The sequence below is a fragment of the Barbatula barbatula genome, assembly GCF_947034865.1.
Source record: "Barbatula barbatula genome assembly, chromosome: 13".
Taxonomy (NCBI): Eukaryota; Metazoa; Chordata; class Actinopteri; order Cypriniformes; family Nemacheilidae; genus Barbatula; species Barbatula barbatula.
Genome location: NC_136776.1, coordinates 22923595 through 22942709, shown reverse-complemented (window position 1 = coordinate 22942709; position 19115 = coordinate 22923595). Strand labels below are relative to the sequence as shown.

The 19115-nt window shown below is 39.9% G+C and overlaps 5 protein-coding genes across 9 annotated transcripts; 4 read left to right on the top strand and 1 right to left on the bottom strand.

Annotated features, from left to right (window-relative positions):
• The first annotated feature begins 828 nt into the window (after positions 1 to 828).
• atcaya (ATCAY kinesin light chain interacting caytaxin a) lies at positions 829 to 2829 on the top strand. The gene is made up of 10 exons (XM_079471144.1): positions 829 to 877; positions 959 to 1195; positions 1282 to 1458; positions 1539 to 1641; positions 1866 to 1997; positions 2081 to 2167; positions 2247 to 2345; positions 2441 to 2476; positions 2575 to 2637; positions 2733 to 2829. The coding sequence occupies exons 1-10, from the start codon at positions 841 to 843 to the stop codon at positions 2761 to 2763; spliced, it is 1002 nt and encodes a 333-aa protein (XP_079327270.1). The 5' UTR covers positions 829 to 840; the 3' UTR covers positions 2764 to 2829.
• Positions 2830 to 4918: 2089 nt separating this feature from the next.
• On the top strand, positions 4919 to 7641 carry mibp (muscle-specific beta 1 integrin binding protein). 2 transcript variants are annotated; one of them, XM_079471132.1, is made up of 8 exons: positions 4919 to 5111; positions 5818 to 5908; positions 6126 to 6174; positions 6356 to 6530; positions 6853 to 6924; positions 7005 to 7111; positions 7199 to 7284; positions 7376 to 7641. In XM_079471132.1, exons 1-7 carry the CDS (start codon positions 5086 to 5088, stop codon positions 7282 to 7284), a joined length of 606 nt encoding a protein of 201 aa, XP_079327258.1. In that variant the 5' UTR covers positions 4919 to 5085; the 3' UTR covers positions 7376 to 7641. The 2 variants fall into 2 exon arrangements, with proteins under 2 accessions (XP_079327258.1, XP_079327259.1); XM_079471133.1 differs by lacking the exon at positions 6126 to 6174.
• A 1578-nt stretch (positions 7642 to 9219) lies between these two features.
• Positions 9220 to 11183, top strand: loxl5a (lysyl oxidase-like 5a; the record flags this gene model as incomplete). The annotated part of the gene is made up of 6 exons (XM_079471940.1): positions 9220 to 9901; positions 10183 to 10291; positions 10404 to 10541; positions 10612 to 10768; positions 10884 to 10979; positions 11064 to 11183. The coding sequence occupies 6 exons, from the start codon at positions 9220 to 9222 to the stop codon at positions 11181 to 11183; spliced, it is 1302 nt and encodes a 433-aa protein (XP_079328066.1).
• A 753-nt stretch (positions 11184 to 11936) lies between these two features.
• Positions 11937 to 16191, top strand: mydgf (myeloid-derived growth factor). Of its 3 annotated transcripts, none has more exons than XM_079471140.1 (7): positions 11937 to 12087; positions 12655 to 12915; positions 13984 to 14034; positions 14263 to 14324; positions 14489 to 14570; positions 15118 to 15190; positions 15265 to 16191. In XM_079471140.1, exons 2-7 carry the CDS (start codon positions 12766 to 12768, stop codon positions 15342 to 15344), a joined length of 498 nt encoding a protein of 165 aa, XP_079327266.1. In that variant the 5' UTR covers positions 11937 to 12087; positions 12655 to 12765; the 3' UTR covers positions 15345 to 16191. The 3 variants fall into 3 exon arrangements, with proteins under 3 accessions (XP_079327266.1, XP_079327265.1, XP_079327267.1); XM_079471139.1 differs by having other exon boundaries at positions 12590 to 12915; XM_079471141.1 differs by having other exon boundaries at positions 12802 to 12915; positions 15265 to 15876.
• Positions 14700 to 18673, bottom strand: LOC306902487 (uncharacterized protein). 2 transcript variants are annotated; one of them, XR_013787454.1, is made up of 4 exons: positions 17636 to 18673; positions 16713 to 17162; positions 15702 to 15784; positions 14700 to 15127 (listed from the first exon to the last, which is right to left on the bottom strand). XR_013787454.1 is itself a non-coding variant. In XM_079471093.1 (2 exons), exons 1-2 carry the CDS (start codon positions 18446 to 18448, stop codon positions 16794 to 16796), a joined length of 1182 nt encoding a protein of 393 aa, XP_079327219.1. In that variant the 5' UTR covers positions 18449 to 18568; the 3' UTR covers positions 16669 to 16793. The 2 variants fall into 2 exon arrangements, 1 of the variants encoding a protein (XP_079327219.1); XM_079471093.1 differs by lacking the exons at positions 14700 to 15127; positions 15702 to 15784 and having other exon boundaries at positions 16669 to 17162; positions 17636 to 18568.
• Positions 18674 to 19115: the final 442 nt, after the last annotated feature.

The following is a 19115-nucleotide window of genomic DNA, read 5'->3' as shown; positions in this document are numbered from 1 at the left end:
GAGAATCATTAAGTGAGATGCTGAACGGATGCTGAGAGGAGCAGGTGCAGTTCTCTCCGTAAATGGAAAGGAGCCACGTCATCATGTGACGCAGCGAGCTGCCAACAACACAAGCAGCATCACCAGGAAAATGGAGGGATGTGAGGATCAGAAGACACACGGCTGTGTTCCTTGAAGTGATGCTTGTTAGATATTAAACATCTTTAGGACAATGACATTTCACGAGTGCATTGAGTGAGGCGTCACGACATAAGAAACCTGCAACAAACCTTGTTTATCTTAAGCAGCAGGTAAGCATCTTTAAATAATATATCTAAATATCTAAATCATGCTGAAATGACACATTGTGTTAGGTCTTGAAGATGTTGGATGCTTCAATACTGACATCCAATGTAAGCTATAGAAATCTGATTTAGCTCTATATGGATAATACTTCATTCAGACTTTGATTCATTGTTTATATAAATAGATTTTCATTGACTACTATGAATTAGTATTGTTGCATGCATTCTGCAGTCTTTCGTGGTGGATATTTTGCTTTGTTGGTGTCTTTCTACAGTCTTTTGATTCGAAGCGACGTTCACTTCAGGTTAAATAGCATCTTTTCTTGCACAGAAGCAGCAGCTGCAGGCCCATCGGCTCTGACAACCCCCACTATTATGTGTGCGAAGACCCCCGGGGTCCACGCTGCTAATTTACATATCCGATCCCATTTAAAGGAACAGAACCCGAATATTAATTTGCAAAACCACAATTGTGCACCACCAAAGGTTGAATTTTGAAACAATGGAAAGGAATTAATATGTTGCTCTTATAAGGTCACTTCCTGCGGAGGGTGACATGGATTCGTCCTGTGCCCTGAGTGAGGGCAGAACTTGTAAGTGATTTTTTTCAAACGTATTTGTGTTGCGCATTTTTACTGTCAGTAATTTGTTAACGCTTATTTCTATTGGTTCAGCTCCCCCAAACTCCCTCCTCATTGGTGGAGCTGGAGGGGGCGGGGCTCATCGGAAGCGGCGTACGCTGGTGGCCCCGGACATGAACTTGTCCCTGGACCAGAGCGAAGGTTCCTTGCTTTCCGATGACTTTCTGGATACCCCGGATGATCTGGATATTAACGTGGACGATATCGAGACCCCCGATGAGTCAGACTCTCTGGAGTTCATCAGCAATGGCAACGACCTGGAGTGGGAGGGTAAATCATCATTACTTTATGATTTATACAGTGTTAAACATCTAGATGGAAACATCCACAAAGATGTATGCATGTATTATTTTCAGATGATACGCCTGTGGCCTCGGCCAAACCTCCCCCTGCTGAGAGCGACGTTGAAGGAGATGCCGTGGACGGGTCCGGTGTCAACGGTCGTCTGTGGAGGACTGTGATCATCGGAGAACAGGAACATCGTATTGACATGCAGGTCATTCGGCCCTATCTACGTGTCATATCACATGGAGGTAACTCGCGTCTTCCCGAGGTGATATTAATGGAGATCAGATGCTTCTCCACTGCATCTTGAGTTGTCTTCTGTGTTTAGGATACTACGGCGAGGGTGTGAACGCCATCATTGTGTTCTCGGCCTGTTACCTTCCCGACAGCAGCTGTCCAGATTATAATTATCTCATGGAAAACCTCTTTCTGTAAGGAAACGACAAACATATTTACTACAGAGATGCTATTGAAAAAATATTTTCTACAGAAATGTACAAATAAATAGGACCATATAGACTTATCCTATATATGTGTAATATGCAAATCTATATATTTCTTCTAAAGGCATGCGATAGATTTGTGTAAAAACTCACAATGTTTATGTATTTTGGCTTCTCTTCACTCTTTCCTGCTCATGCGTGCCATCCCTCAGGTACGTGGTGAGCAGTTTGGAGATGCTGGTGGCAGAGGACTACCTGATAATTTACATAAATGGAGGAACGCCTCGCGGTAAAATGCCAGGCATTGGCTGGTTGAAGAAATGCTATCAGATGATTGACAGAAGGTATGAATATTTTTTTATATACACGTCAGTTTTGTATTTAAATAACGTTAGATATAGAAACGTCTTCTAATTTGGATGTTAAGGCTGAGAAAGAACCTGAAGTCCCTCATCATCACTCACCCGTCCTGGTTTATCCGGACCGTTCTGGCCATTTCCAAACCCTTCATCAGGTACCGTGGCATCTTCTTTATCTTATTTCTAAAATCCTTTTATGTCCTAAACATATTATATTCTTGTGTGACTCTTCAGTGTGAAGTTCATGAATAAGATCCGCTACGTGCACAGTCTGGAAGAACTGGAGAAGATCGTCCCGTTGGAGCATATTCAGATCCCAGAGTGTGTCTTACAGTAAGGACCAGTAAATCTGTTATGATCTGACCATCTAAAGTTAACACAAAACTGACGTGTCTAAATCAGATTTTATGATAAATTTTTCTTCGCAGGTTTGAAGAGGAAAGAATGAAAGTAAGATTGGAGAGGTAACACACACATCCTCAAAGAACACTATTTATATGACGATTGGATTTTGGAAAGTCAAGCACATGGTTATTTACCCAGAATGCTTTGCTTGTTTTAGAATGGAGCAGGAGCAGGGAGATCAACAGCACAAACAGCTACAGGACTCAAGCAATCCAGAGAGGTAAGCGATTACACAATGTAAAAATGCTTTCAATGTCAACTATAATGATTTTACGTACAACAATTACTCAGAAATCCAAACACGTTTGTTTTCAGGACAACAGCTATTGAAGATCATGGACACTGAATGGGAAAGCCTACTGGTGGTTATAAGCTACACATTGTTGTTACTCTTTACTGCTGGTCTTGGACCATATTTCATATCTTATATATTATATAATATATATATATATATATATATATATATATTATATATATATATATACACTGTTTTTTAACACATATATTAGAAAACTTCAAACTCGTCTCAGATCAGCAAGAAAGAGGGAGGAACATGCTTACTTTGGTTTGCCAAGGCACAAATTAAAATAAGGGGTCTGAATATCCACCGACAGGTTGAGCTTTTGCTGTGTCCAAAAGCAGATGTACTGCTGCATTCACCATAATATTTTGAAATAGGCCGTTCCCTGCTTTATGTCCCTAACCAGTGTCATCTTTGCGGATGTTATGTGACCTTTCACCTGCCTAAATCTGCTCAATTTGATCAGTGGTGCATGTGGATTATTAGCACTCTGTACTTCTCCCTGTGCCCTAATCGAATGTAACTTGATATTGTTTTGTTTTGGCTTGGCATGTATTATTTTTCATCCTGTTTCATTATAAGCTTTTGTAAATGATAAGTGCCTGTCATATTACTCTCATTGTTTGGCATTAATGTGCAGTAGCGTTTTTGTTGCCTTAAGTTCGATAAACATTGAATGACTATAATTGTGTTTGTTGTGATGATTTCCTATGTGTTTCCAAATGGGTTATTTGCATACATAATATAACATTAACATAATAATGCCAAAAGGACCACCGTGGATGCAGAAATACTTTTTACATAATCATAATATTTCATTTTGGGTTAATATTTTAATGTGCACCCTAGGGCTGCATAATGATTAATCGCGAATAATCGTCTGCAGAATAAAAGGTTTCGTTTACATTATATATGTTGGTGTAATATATTAATACAAACATGCACATGCATAATTGTAAGAATTCAAATGATATCTATATATATAAACATATGAAACTGTATATACACATGTAAATATTTAAGAAATATATACATGCATGCAAGTGTGTATTTATATATACATATATATACATTCACAGCACACCAACATGTAAACGAAAACGTTTATCGCAGACGATTAGTCGCGATTTATAAATTATGCAGCTGGATTGCACCATGAATTCTTAATGTAAATATATGAATACAATTGTATTGTTTAACTTTACATATTTTAAAAAAAGATTCGAGGGTTGGGTACCGGAGTCGGTACTTTTAAGAGAAAATAAAATGATCAAAGTGAAAATAAAAGAGCCACACAATATTAACTTATATCTGATGGTGTTTCTGAGTTGACGTTATTAGCACATATGCCTCATCTCATGACCTTATTAATTCAGTATGTCTGACTGTTACATCAGAGGTCTTGTACGACTGAATGACCAGTCACACTATGGCCTAAATAAAGAATGACCCTCACTTGTAATTGAAGTACGCTGCTTATTTGGCCAAAGGAAACTATTCTTATCATAGATTGTGCCCTTGTTATACACATGACTGTTTTGGCTTTAAATCACTCACACGTCACTGATTATAGTTATGTCATTAAAACGCATTAATTTACACGTTTGATTACCATTGAATGCCAGGCAATGTACTTGAAAATCTTTATTTCATAGTTTACACTAAACATCCATCCTCCATAAATGCCCATTTAGGATGCATTGGATTGTTGGATCCTCTATGAGACACCATGGCACGTGGTATTTAAAAGTTTAATGCACAATGACTCTGCCCATGAGACCCTTAACCTAAATAAGTGTGGGTTCATTCAAGGATATCCAAAAAAACCCTCTGCATTTCAGGATAACACCCTAAAGCCTTTTAATGAACTTGCCGGCTGGTATTACAGGAAAGAATGTCGTTACCGGAATTCAATCTGTCTATGAGCACTCTAATGAAACGAGACTTTTCATTTCTTTATATGGCTTTGTATTTTTACGTTTGAATAAACACTGCATGCTTAACATTCTTCAGACAAAAGTTGAACTCTAAACATACTCTACAGTAAACGCATTTTGATATCTGTACATATTTATGGCTCCGGTAACTTATTTTGTCCAATTTGTTTTTGCTTTCATAAAAGAATCCTGCGAGGTTTATCATTCTGCACGTCCAGCATGTTCTGCCTCCATACAACTATTGGCTGCTCGGCCCATTAGCCACGCCTCCCTTGTGACGTATAGTTTAGCTTATATACACACGTGCGACTGGGTTTGTGGTGATAAGACGAGGAACTTAGTTGACTCCGTAATTGTACTAAATTCTTATAGTCGACGTTTTCTAAGGCTTCTGATCTAGGACATCTCGAACCAGAACAGCGCGGAAACAATGAAATACATTATAGCAATAGGCGGGTAAGTGTCCTTTTATTCACAATATCATCGTATTGCTATTTATACTAGTCTAGCCATGTGGGTAAAATTAGGTAAGCGAAATTATATCGCGTGTATATGAATAACCGTAAGTTATCGTTTGTGTTTAGACTCATTCGCTGCTTATTTGACAGCTGTTGTAAATATCGCGAGTTTTGAAACTCATGTTTAAACTTTGAGCGGGAGATTTAAAAACCTCTCCCCGCCGAAAGTTCTGTAGATGTTGTAACGGTCTTTAACGAACTTCTTAACAAATGTCATTTCTTAAACTTGGCTTTTTATTATTGTAAAAGTACGTTTGCAACAATAAAGTGCGTTTGTTATTAATTGTTTCGCTAATATTTTTGTGCTGTGTACAAGACGAGATGTCTCACACCAGCAGCTTTCTAACAAAAGCCTAAGAATTGCTTTGTAGATGTCGCTGTAAGACGTTTCGACGTGTTTTAATATTAAACCTGTTAACTGCTTATGGTATTAGAAAGCAGAGTCTCGTGTATGATAATATTATCGTGTGCCAGTTTGTTGTGATGAGACATCCCGCCATTTTACTTGCTAACCTTAGCAATATAGCCTACACAATTAGCCGAGCTGATTCATCTGAATTGGTTGTTTCATCTTCTTTGCACAACTATAATAATAGTAAATGGGTTCTATTCTTATTTTAACATCAACACCATTTTATTTCTAGTGTTACCAATGGTGGAAAAACCACCTTGACGAACAGGTTAATAAAAGCCTTGCCAAACTGTTGTGTGGTTCACCAGGATGACTTTTTCAAGGTGGGTTTAACGCATTTACAAATAGTTTTTTACTTCAGTACATCTGTGTGCGCAACATGCGTGCTGATCCGTGATCAGTTTGCTCCCTTGTCAAGTTGTGTTCATCAGGTTAAAACCAGCGAGACCTGATTCTAGATCAGTAGTCTAGCTGTATTATACACAACAGACGTAGATGATGACAGTTGCTGCAGTGTTTTATTGGTCACTGTTATTTCAGCCACCGGATCAGATAGCAGTCGGAGCGGACGGCTTTAAACAGTGGGATGGTAAGAATATACCACTACCGTAGGAGTGAAATAACTCATTCTTCGCCTCGCCCTGCATTTAACAAACGTAGTTTAAATGTCCCTCCCAGTCCATTTCCATTGCCTCCAGTGTGGCTTTGTCATTCAAATTGAGCTCATTTTTACATTTCCAGTCGTCCACAAAGTTCATGTTCTTTTGTAGTGATCACGTCTTTGGATATGGAGGCCATGGTGAACACCGTCAGGGGTTGGATGGAGAACCCGGTCAAGTTTGCCCGTTCTCATGGTGTCCAGGTGACCCCGGCTGCCGAGATGGATGACCCCGAGAGTCAAGTTCACATACTTATCGTAGAAGGATTTCTACTGTACAACTACAAGTGAGTGCAGCACATCTCACTTTTTGAGGCCCAGACCTTATGAATGGCAAAGATTAGATTTGTGTGCGCATAAGGGCACATGGTGTACAATTTGACGTTTCTGTGCTGGTCATGTGATTTTCTGCATGGGTGTAGATAAGGAAGTGTGCTGGGCCTTTGGAGTTCATATGGGTTTGTGGGTGACTCTTTTGACTGGGTCATTGTTTGAAACCCCCTAACATGTGCTGTAATCCGTAAATGAGTCAGTTCCCGTGTATGTTCTTTTTAGCTTGTGACAAACTTGATTTTAATCGGAACATTAAACTCTTGTCTCTCCAAACAGGCCTTTGGTGGACGTCTTTGACAAAAGTTACTCTATAACCATCCCATATGAAGAGTGCAAAAACAGGAGAAGGTGCATGGCTAATACAACCATCAAACACATGATTAAAGCTAAATATGGATGGAACAATCACTCTATTGTTATTCTTTCAGTACACGGCACTATACTGTCCCTGATCCTCCCGGGCTCTTTGACGGTCACGTGTGGCCCATGTACCTGAAACACAAACGCGAGATGGAGAACTGTGGTTTGCCAATTGGTGCGGTTTACACACTCCTGTTCTGTTTCAATTAAAAACGCATCATATTTTGTATAGATATTCATTGTGTTTCTTTTCATTGATCAGAATACCTTGATGGTTTAAAAACGAAAGATGAGATGTACAATCAGGTCTACGAAGACATCCACAACACGCTCCTGAATCGCTTATAGGTGAGTAAAGGCAGATTCAGAATATAGAAAAATACCAATTTATATTGATAAATAAAACGAATGACGTGATTTTTATCTTGTCGTTTTACAGCAGGAGCACCCTCTGTTCCAACATCTATGTACAAAATTGTAGATAAACATCTTTTTTTTTATGGTGATTGTTTTGTAAATAGAATGACAAGAATGTAACTTAAGTGCTTGCAGAGGAACATTTGATTTGATGTTTTTAATTTGTTGACTGTTTATTTTTAATTGCTGACTTTCAAAGCACTTCATCATGGAACCACATAAGTGTTTCCAAACATAGTTTTTGTTAGTGTATCAATAAACATTGTGCTTTGATTTCCCAAACCTTAATTTTGTTTTATCTTGAATCGCATGTATTGTAAGACTTTACTACATGTTTACATCTTTACCAAATGTTCTTTTTAAACCAAGTTCATATATTGGTCTGTTTACACCCTTAAGTGTCTTTGTGGAGTCCCTCTTTAAAATTAAATTGTTATAAGTAAATGTAGCCAAGCTAGTCAGATACATGAGGCCATTAATTTAAGTGTATTTTTTCCAAATGCATAAACTTTAAGTGCATACCTTGATCTCTAAGCCTTTCTGTATGTAATGATATCTGCGCTGAATTCAATGAAAACAAACACGGTCTAGACATTTTCCTGAATAAACCTTGAGCACATTAACTGCCAATGTGTTTTCAGTGGTGTCTCTCGTATGACAAATGCTTACACACGAACTTCAAATATTAGTGCAATGATGTAAGTGGAAGGACATTCACAGTAAGTAACAAGTGTCGTTATAAAACGTCTGTTATCGTTAAAACATTTCATAGGGTGTGGGTTTATGTTAAGAGTAGATTTGTATGTAGTGATGTCGTATCTGGCACAATTCCAGGACTCTTGATGGCCGTTTCCACTGCCTAAACTTCTATCCTGTTTGTCTATGTTCCTGCAATAGTCCATTCAGAGAGAAACATTCATCATTTATGCATTTGGTAGACACTTATCTAAAGTGACTTAAACCCATTACCTTTGTTATGCTTACGCAACGCTCTACCTAGAACAGAAACGAGGGATTGTTCACCAAAAATTAAAAATCCGGTCATATATTCATTTAAAACATGTATACTCCTTTGGCAAACAAAATATATTTTGCTAAATGGTTTTGTGTCCATAAAGTGGAAGTTAAATGGGGGCCCATGTTTGGTTACCAAAGTTGTGAAAGAATGAAGAAAATGAAAAACATTATTGGATGAACAACCCTGTGAAGGAAAGTTCAAGCAGTTCATTTTTACGCAATTACCCTCCATACGACTCAATAGAAAGACTCAAATGCCCCCTAGTGGTAAAGTTCTACCTATACGCCTGGTACACTTCAATGTAAATGCAGATCAGCCTACATTTCACAAGCCACCCTTTATGTCTGCATAACCGGCTGATCACTGTATGGGCTGGTATAAAATACAGAAATAAGTATAGAGATAGTACTGTTCATTATATATCTTTTTCATTCAAATATATAGTGACCGGTTACGAAAATCTCAATGACTCCTTTACAGTAAAGTGTGAACTTCATGTTGATAGTCTGCTACCAGAGAGAGAGAGAGAGAGAGAGAGAGAGAGAGAGTTCAACCCTGAACTCAAACTGTAGGCCTACTTAACAGCTTTGAGGAGCTCAAGATACTTTACACTCCGTTGAACCTGGATCCAAAATACCAGTAAATAAAAAGAAATGTATTTAAATTCTAAATTAAAAGAAATGAAATATTCATTTATTCTCCTCGTCTCCATACATCTTGCGTGTTTGAGCACCGCGCAGCGACATGGACCCTGGAAACACAAGGTCCAGTGGGAAAATAACGGTCAGGTTTTTAGTTTACTGAGCTCTGGTACACAGTATCACACACTGGATTCTGCACGACGGAACATGAGGTTCTTCCTGACCCGGCACTTGATGCCCAGACACACGGGGAGGGTTTTGCTGCGACGTTTCGCGGGCGCAAGGGAGCATACAATTGCGCATCCCGAGTACGCGCCGGAGCGATTAGCTAGTTCCACGAACGGTGGTGTTCGCGGAGTGGATGCGACACCCTACGTGGTATCACCTCGCACATCCCATGCGAGGAACAACAATGCACGTTTGGCATCTTTACGCACGGAGAGGATTGCGTTTTTACGCAGCCAGTCTTTGCGCTCTGGCGCACCATCAGCAACCGGCACGACTACACTGGCACCCTGGGTATCTTCATTGAGCACAAGCTTTGCGGCTAGAAAGCTGGTGCCATCACCTGTTTCGACCGCTGAAACTCCAGCCACTAGTAATTCAGAGGAGAAGGTCATTCATCAACCGCAACTTTCTACAATAAAGGCGAATAACACCGAGCTTTCGAGATCCAGTTTAGTACCTGGAGTGTCCTTACTGTCAGCATCTGGTAACATCAGAGATGGATTCAATCTTCCTTACCACGTGGATGGAGAAGGTGAAAGTATGATTGGGGATGAACCAACCAATGTTAATGGCAGAAACTCTTTCAACTATAATCTACTCCCGTATGGAAGTTCGAATAGACAACGCCAGAGTCCATCTGGAACCAGATATTTCCACAACGGTAAGACAACAATAAAATGATTTTTAATAGGAAAAACAATTTTAGAGCCAGGTGTAAACAGACGGCAAGGGGGTTTAGTTTTATATTACATTTATTTAATATTCTATAGTTTTACCGTTTTTTCTTTTGTCTAAAAAGTATTCTACGTAAAGCGTCTTTACACGACTTCAAAATCATTAAAAGTGCTACAGAAATATATTTTAAATGAATATTCGTACCTGGACTAAAACACATTCTTTGCCTTTAAACTATGTAAAGATTTATGTTCCAATATTTTCCAGGCCTGCCTGATCTCATCCCTGATCCATACTATATCCAAGCAGGGTCATACATTCAGCGAGCACAGATGTATTCACTGAGATGTGCTGCTGAGGAGAACTGCCTCTCCAGGCATGACATCACATCGCTTTTTAAGGGAAATGTTTTTATAAACATTGACGAAATTTGAAGTCTCTTTGCTGCTAAATGAATGAATGTAAAAAGTGTTTGCCTTGGTCTATAGTTCAGCTTACAGCCCAAGCATCAGGGATCTGGACTATCGTGTGCTTCTCCGATTCCCTCAGAGAGTTAAAAACCAAGGGACGGGCGATTTTCTCCCTGTGAAACCGCACCATCAGTGGGAATGGCACAGTTGCCATCAGTAAGCTTTATTTAATTCTATTTTGTATGGTGTTGTGTTAAACTCTTTTGATAAGGTTTTTGTTGTAAAGACATTACCACAGCATGGAGGCTTTCAGCCACTATGACCTCCTGGACGCCTCCACGGGCAGAAAGGTTGCTGAGGGTCACAAAGCCAGTTTCTGTCTGGAGGACACCAGCTGTGATCCGGGCGTGAGGAGACGATATGCTTGCACGGCTCACACACAGGTCAACAAAATGTTTATAATCCAAATCCTTAATAAAGGATCCATTAAAGGAACCAAATCCTTTACACTAATGTAATATTTTGGTCAAGAACTATTGTGTTTTTCATTCAACGCAGGGATTGGGTCCAGGCTGCTATGACACTTATCATGCTAACATTGACTGTCAGTGGATTGACGTCACAGACGTTTCACCTGGAAAGTATATTTTAAAGGCGAGATATCCATTAGTCATTCCATTATTGAGACAAAACTGAATTATGCTAATTCTTATTTTACATCACATGACTCATTGACAGGTAACCGTGAATCCGGGTTTTCAAGTGCAGGAGTCTGATTTCTCCAATAATATCGTCAGATGTGATATCAGATACACAGGGTCACACGTCCAAGCACACAACTGCAGAATCACAGGGTGAGTTTTAGGCAGCAGACAATTGTAAATCACTTTTTTCTGCATGGACATTCATCGTTTTCATGTTATTTCTTTACAGATATTGATCCAGTCTGCCTTTCGCAAACCTAACTGTTGCAACAGGGATATTTAATTTGAGTTAAATATCATTTTAATCTTTATGTTTACTGAATTATACAAACATGTTATATCACCCCTCCACTGACACATTCATTTATTTAGTAGTTTTATTTCGATTTATTTAAAATGTATTACATATGTTGTAATATTTATTTTCCCATTTGGACTATCAATTATATATTTTTGAACCAAGACCAGTTCAACTGTTACCAAGCATGACATTGTGTGTTTTCTCTGCTAAGTTTTTGGCCCATGCATGTTAGTGATAATATGAGACTGGTACTTACAAAACTATAAAACTATATTCCCTCTGATAGAGACATAAATATTCTTTTAGTTTTTTTCTCAAAACTCACTTTTTTTAACAAATGTTTTATATTTTTACATGAAATGTTCTGTATTTTAATGTATTAAATACTTTGAGATGCAATTATAAAGGTGCTATAGAAAACAAGGCCCATTATGACCATTATAATTTTGTCATATTTTACTACAAGATCGTATATTTTAACCGCCGGTTACATACATTAATGATCCTCAGCTGTATTTCTGGTCATGGCTTACGAGTCTCTGGAGTCAAATTAACACTGCCGTTTGCTCAAGATCTTCAAAAGAGTTGAGAATGCAGAGGCCTCCTCCCGTCTGAACATTTAAAGTGACACAGGAAGGTGAAATTCCAGTGCCGTAGGTTTTTATGCCAGAGAAGTTTCCGTATGAGATCTCACTTCAGAAACGTCAGCTCAACAAGACCTTTGACTCACCGACATGTCAAGAGTTAGTCCCTGATGGTAGATATGCATGCACCAATACGCATGCAAGAAAATCTCTTACTATTGACATCGATTAAAAAGCAGGAAGTCTGATTATTATTGGTTTCAGCTTGATTCTTAAAGATAGCTGATTTCTCGATTGAACCTTGTAATTCTTAATTATGTGTTTGTGTTGTTTTGTCCATTTCAATCTGAGCTGCTCACAAATGTGATTAATGTGTTTGTGTATTGCGTTATCTGACTCATCAACTATACTCATTGAGTATGTCAAAATCCGTTTGACATATTCAGAGTTACGGAAACATCTCAGATAAATGGTTCAGTTTTAATATTCTGATAATAAATAAATACTTAAAGATCAGTAAGTCTTTAAAATATACATAGAGAAGTGTGTTTTCAGGCTGAATACTTTCAGACCAATTGACCAAATTACCAAGAAAAGTTGGTCATTATTTTGAACAAATGTATTTAATATATTCAAAATCACCATATAAATGTGACTTGCATGTATTCTTTTAAGATCTTAAAAGTTTTGAGGAAATTACAACTTTTGTACATGGGAACGTGTTGCAATTCTCCTCCAAGCCACTAGATGCTTAAACCCCCGAACGTCCGAAAGTTGCCCTCGCCAGAAGGAAAGATACAGGAAAAGTGCAGGCATCTTTTCATTCATCTTTGCTTTCATTATTAAACATCATGGCATGTGATGATCACCTGTATTCGTGCGTAAAGCTGCTGCTGGTGTGCGCGTTCCTGTGCGCGACTCGCGCCTCCGCCGACAGAACCAAAACATTGGACTTCGATGTCAAACCTGGAGGGGTTGTGCACACTTTCTCCGGCAAAATCGTGAGTTCACCTCTTCCATTTTACACCAACATTTGATTTGACAGCACTGGGTGGTTTGATGACGCCAAGTTAAATGACGTTTAAGTTGTGCGTTAATGGTAGAGACTCATTCTAAGCATTTATCTAATAAGTCTAAGTCCCGCCTGTATTCAGTAACTGTTTACAGTACAGTACATTTTATGCATATGATATTGTTATAAGAATAAATGGGTAAATAGTACGCATGTAAATAATAACACCCGTCACCTTCTCATTGGACATTCATTGAGTGCTCTGGTCCTTTGCTGCTATACGTCGACGAGTCCGCCATATTGGACCGGGCATATCCATTCAAATGAACGCGAGCTTTGACTTTTCTTTACTATAAACGCACTAAAACGTTCACAATTCTAAATGTGTTGATTCTCAAATACACTTTTGTTTTACCAAAGCTCCCCCGTTTACGATTTTGCGTGTATAAAGCAATCTTGCCTGATCCAATATGGCGGCACAGCTGAGGTACGATCGCTCACTGGGAGCGGAGCGCCCCCTTTTGATGAAGGATTTACTTTAAAATAGTAATAAAATTGTTATTATTTACTCACCGCGTGTCGTTTTAAATCTGAATGACCGTCTTTCCTCTGTGGGCCACAAATGAAGAGATTCTGATGGGGCTTCCGAGCGGTTTACTAGAGTTTTTCCACTAAATGAAAGCGGACTAAGGCTGTCGAAAACTACAAATAAAAGCACCTCGATCGAAGTTGTTCATATGACTTACGTGATGTTTCGAAACTCTCATCATAGTTTTGTGCGGAAAAACAGACCGAAATTTACGTCATTTGTTATCGCATAATGACACCAAATGCCGTCAGTTGTCACCTGTCTTAATCATGACGTCATGCATCTTGAATTATTGCGGAGTTTATTTGTTTCTATTTATGTGTGACTGTTTTTTGTTGTGATGCATTCATACATAAACGTATTAATAATATAAAAAGGCGTATTTATAAATAAAACATACATCATTAATTAAATAATAAATTTTGTGTGTATTATATATCTCTGTGTGAACTCATAATCTCGTTTTAGAAAAAGTATGAATGCATCTTCACGTATGCATCTCAAGGAGGAACCAATGAGGTGAGACACATGTTCTTATTTTATAAAAATAAACGTATCAATACTCTTCATCAACAAAAATATGTGTAATTCTAATCCTATGTAAGTATTAAATAGATCTTATAATAAAAGAATGAACACTTTTAGCTTATCTACCTCGGTTATTGTTATGGGGATAACAACCCGTCTGTAAAAATGTGCTTATTCAGAATGGCTTATAAAGTTAAGCGTTGAATTGTTTTCTTCCAGCAATGGCAAATGAGTGTTGGTCTCAGCGACGACAAGAAGCTGTTTTCCTGTTCAGTATGGAGGTAACTTTAATTCTTAAATTGCCTATGAGAAAATCCTTGCCTCCATATGCAACCCGTTTTGCGTTTTAGCAAATCTTATCTTGATTCTCTTTGTTTTTAACACAGTCGTGGGATTTGAGATGAAAGAGGGATGGTATTGATTTTGTTTCTCATTTTCATGAAAGGCCCCAGGGGAAGTCTTACCTGTTTTTCACCCAGTTCAAAGCAGAGATAAAAGGAGCCAAGATCGAGTACGCCACCGCATATGTAAGTGTACCTCCGGAGACTCAAAAGCACAGATTCTTCATTATTTGACAGCAGCACCTCAATGACTTAGACATTCTGCATTCCGTTAAGCATATGATTCAATATAAAGACGTGCTTTCAACGCTTTGGCACATTAGACTGAGAAAATCGTTTTATTTATGAACTCGGCACATAACATTTGTTTTGAAGGGCATGTCGACATTGACATCTGCCTTAAGATCAAACCTCAGTTCAGATTCATAAAGCTGGTCGGCTCTGAGATCACAATCAGTTAGACGTGTTTGCATATCAAGACATCACGACAACATCTTCAGATGACATTGAAATTCTCAGTAACAAGCAGACAGTGCCGTCCTGGTGGCATTGTCCCCTGTGTGAATAAAAGTTCAAAAGCTCCATAGACTCTTGTCTCTCTGTTTTTCTTAGACAGGATCTTCTTGTTATGCAGTGTACACATCTTGGTTTCTCCATTTGTTTGTCTTGTGTCACTTATCTCCCCTCTCTCTCTCTCTCTCTCTCTCTCTCGCTCTCTCTCTTGCCTGCTCAGTCCCAGACGGCTGTGGGTGGACAAAAAGATGTTGCATTAAAAGAAGAAGAGTACATTGTGTCCGAGTCCACAGGTGAGGTGTGGTAGATTAGTATTCATACTTGGTCATCCCTGACTGTTCTGATACATCTTTATTATTTCTTTCAGTGACTCATCGTGATGGAAAATTCCATTCTGAGCTCGCAAAGCTTACTGTCATCGGTCAGACGCGCCACGATGAGCTCTGAGTGGACGATCCCCGGCACGTAAGGACGTTGGACAACTACGGAAGCTTTGCCAATTGACCGTGCGCTAACATAGGGACATCGAGTCACGGAAAGCGTGGGGCTTTTGTTTTGACAAAACGTCTACAAACTTGTCGGAGTTACGTGACTGGGTGCTTAGTGGACTGATAATAAAAGGGACAATTTAAGAAGGGAAAACTTTTATTTGCGAAAAATAATGTACATCTTTTCATATTGTCAAAAGAAAGTTAGGTGACGTGAAAGGTTGTTAGTCGAATGATATCAGAGGTAAATTTGCTCATAACGTTTTTTTTTTGGCGTTCTAGTTGGATTTTCTTGCTCACATATGCTCATGCTTACCTTCCGATCTTCTGATGTCGTTGAGCTTCTCATTGAGAATTCCCACGATGTTTTCAGGCTTTGTCAGAATCCTTTGATTTTGACTGTGGTGGGGGAAAAACACATTGAGTTACCTTCTTTTCCAATCATGCTTTATTCTATAGTACTGATCTGTAATAAATCTGATCAAAACATTCAGTGTCTTCATATCAGTTGTTTATTTTGACACCTACAAATGAACAACTTGTTGTCATTTATTCACCCTCGTGTGGTTCAAAGTCTTTCTTCAGTGTAACACATGAGAAGATACTTTGAGTGGTTTTGTGTTCATACAATGAAAGTCAATGGAGTTCAATGTAATTTAGTTTTCAACGTTCAAACTTTTGTGTTTTGCCGAATGAAAGTAAAATAAGGGTTGGAACGACATGACGGCGAAGATAAAATAATCTTCAATTTAGATCCCTTTAAGTATTTCTTGGCCCTAAAATCCTAATATAAGATTTGCCCATTCAGCAAAAACATTTTTTCATACCAAATCCTTTTACAAATCTCATTTGCTTTTGATCCAAAGTCTTGGCACCCATCTACAGCTTGAAATGAGCGCCGCAGCACACACGAGGGAGACATACAGCTGCGAAAGTGGAAACGGCCTCTGCGGCACCTGTTTAAATACGCTTGCACCACTACGATTTCGAAAAAATGTCATCATGTATCTGAAATAGAAAATTCAAGGCGGACGGGTTAGGTAAGCAATAAAAATATAATCCTTTAACAGATGGGGCTTGCTGGGAGATGAGATACATTGGAATTGTAATTGCTTCCACTCCAGATGCCAAGCGAGGTTAGAAATAATCTCCCCGTACCTTAACTTAACCATTGACATTCAATATTTCTGAGAAGTGCTCCCTAGTCAGCAGAAACCGCTTTCTTGTCTGTATTTAATAGGACATGATGTTTCCGATATGTCCTCTTTAGAGACCTACGTAGAGATAAAATATGATCTCTGATGTTTTGGCCTTGGACCAAACTCACCAGAAAAGCAGCTCGTCGCACCATGTACTGCTTTTTCTTCTGTAACGATGCATATTGTTCTAGTTCATGGCACAAAATGATTCAAACAATAGTAGAGAGTAGTCTTCGTCTGAAAGGGTAAGGTGGTGCTTTCTGGCCTTTTGCTTTAGTGTTCACTCTTCCCGTCGTGCTGGGGTATGGGTAGGGAGGGGGCTTCTGTTCCCGTCGTCCGGTAGCGGTTCTCAATTCATGTCTTTGGGAATGGACCATCTCCTGAGTTGATCCAAGTGATTGCGTTTGATCCCTGATGGGGTAGGCTGGTTGGGCCTTGTTTGATGAACATGCCGCTACACTGTCACCACATCTCGGAGACTCCGATTCAAGTACGTCCATCTTACTTGACAAAGCGCCACCTGGATCGTCTTTGCCCATATCAATATCCGCAGTCAGCAGGTCTATTTGCCGGACCACCTGATCTCAAGGGAAAGACAACACGCTGGTTACTAAAACCACAAGGTGCAAAACGTCCAAAGTTCTAAAAGCCAAAACAATAAGGACACATTTCACGCAAGAGTGACGACAGGCTAGTTTACGAGATTACGACGCCGTGGATGATCTCCAGCTGCTCTCAGTCTCAGCTGTGAGTTTAAAACCACTGGGCAGCGTCGAAAACATTTGTTAAATGGAGCAGATCCTGTCCACAATAAACTTTCACAAAATCCTCAAACAACAAAGGCAGAGCTCTGTATAAACAGTATTCATTATTAATAGGAGGATAAATATAAGAACATACACGGTTCTGAACTAAGAACATCAGACAGTAAAGACTAAACTAAACAAAAGATTTATAAGGTGTCCTTTGTTTAAGTGATTATGAAAAACATCTGCTAAGCTCCATTCCCGCAGAGTATTGCACAAGACAAAGTGATTATTTCAACTTTTACCTCGTTCATTTCCAGATGTATCTCTTTCAGGCCACGAAGAACCTCTTCGAGGCTCACCACCACGTTTTGAATCTGGTCTTGTATGGCTCTTTGGCTCCGTTTAGAGGTCCACGTGTTTCCTGGTCCGTTCACATCCCCTTGGGCAACTTCTTCCTGATGTCTTATTTGCTGGTGAGTATTATTGTAATCTTTGGTGGAGAACATAACTTCGTCCGCCTGGTTCAAGTCCTGTGCCACAGATCTACCATTAGAAGTGCAAATTACGCTATCAAAGTCACTTGTTCTCCTCCAGTCCGACGCATTCGGCTCCTTAAGGAGGGCCTCTCTCACAGAACCTGATTGTTGTTCGGCCGCACAAACAGGCGGCCCACAGTTTCCGTGACCTCCGAACTGTGCTGGCGTGTCCAAAACACACTTCCTCGAGTGGAGGTGTGGCTCGGTCTGGCGCTGGCGGGCCACAAAGCTGCATTCTTTCAAGCTGTAGTTCACAGAGACTCCGTTATGTTGCAGTCCGTTCCCCAGGGGACGGTTCCACTGCACCCTCATTAACTCTGCCTGACAGCTCTTGCCAGCCACGTCTAGCTGTACGTGACCCCTCCGATCGGTTAGAGGTGGATGATCGTATCCATTGTAGGTGGAATTTGCTTGCTTCAGTCCACAGGTGCTTATTACGTGGCTGGTCCAAAAATAAGTGTGGACGTCCGCTTGAGGTCCGTCCAGATGTTGACCCGCATCTCCCGGACGTCGTAATCCATTCTGCAACAGATTTGGTTGAGGTTGGCGTTGCCCAATCCCTTTTGTCTCAGAGGACATCCTGCGATCTCTCGAGAGGCAACCTCAGGGAGATGTCTTTCTCAGCTGTTCTACCTTTTTGTCCCGTAACTTTCTCAGGCATGTTCGTTCACTCCAACCCCCTCCCCTTCTCGATCCTGCTTTTTTGCTTACGCTGGACACTCGCCCTCTTTCTCCCTCACCCTCGGTTGGCGGAGGGCCTCGGATTTTCCACCCTCTCCCTCAAACTCCCTGCATTTCTGTTTTGCTGGCTGTTGCACGCTTCCTGCCTCTGACTCTCTCTCTCCCCCCCATCCTCTCTCTCGCGCTGCACTGCCTCCCTTTCTGGTTCATTCTACCTCCCACTCCCTCTCACGTCTTTTCCACTCGCCCTCTCTCCTTCACCTACTTGCGAGAACAGGTCGTTCTTCACTAAGGGATGCGGTGGGGGGTTCGGTCCGTGCATGCTGCATCTTTAAGACTGATGCGATTACTGCTGTTCTGCCTCAGAACGCTAGTATTACACCCAGCGGGATGCGGGCTTCCTCCTCTTGTGCTTTATGGGGCAGCACAGACAGGGATAGAACCTTAAAAATGCAAGATACTTAAAAGTAATCTTTCGTGGTTAAAATCACATTCAGGAGCATTATTCACAGTTTTTACATGTTTCTTGGCGGCGTACTTACACAGTTCTGCAGTAACCTTTATA

Excerpts from the sequence above, each read along its gene's own strand:
- mibp (XM_079471132.1), top strand. The coding sequence starts at position 5,086 with ATGAAATACATTATAGCAATAGGCGG. Across the intron at positions 5,909-6,125 it reads ACCAGGATGACTTTTTCAAG|CCACCGGATCAGATAGCAGT; the intron begins GTGGGTTTAACG and ends CTGTTATTTCAG. Across the intron at positions 7,112-7,198 it reads GAACTGTGGTTTGCCAATTG|AATACCTTGATGGTTTAAAA; the intron begins GTGCGGTTTACA and ends TTCATTGATCAG.
- LOC306902487 (XM_079471093.1), bottom strand. The coding sequence starts at position 18,448 with ATGTCCTCTGAGACAAAAGGGATTGGGCAACGCCAACCTCAACCAAAT. Across the intron at positions 17,163-17,635 it reads TACATCTGGAAATGAACGAG|GTGGTCCGGCAAATAGACCT; the intron begins GTAAAAGTTGAA and ends CCTTGAGATCAG.
- mydgf (XM_079471140.1), top strand. The coding sequence starts at position 12,766 with ATGGCATGTGATGATCACCTGTATTCGTGCGTAAAGCTGCTGCTGGTG. Across the intron at positions 14,571-15,117 it reads TCGAGTACGCCACCGCATAT|TCCCAGACGGCTGTGGGTGG; the intron begins GTAAGTGTACCT and ends TTGCCTGCTCAG. Across the intron at positions 15,191-15,264 it reads CATTGTGTCCGAGTCCACAG|TGACTCATCGTGATGGAAAA; the intron begins GTGAGGTGTGGT and ends TATTTCTTTCAG.
- atcaya (XM_079471144.1), top strand. The coding sequence starts at position 841 with ATGGATTCGTCCTGTGCCCTGAGTGAGGGCAGAACTT. Across the intron at positions 1,196-1,281 it reads CAACGACCTGGAGTGGGAGG|ATGATACGCCTGTGGCCTCG; the intron begins GTAAATCATCAT and ends TATTATTTTCAG. Across the intron at positions 2,477-2,574 it reads ATGAAAGTAAGATTGGAGAG|AATGGAGCAGGAGCAGGGAG; the intron begins GTAACACACACA and ends TGCTTGTTTTAG.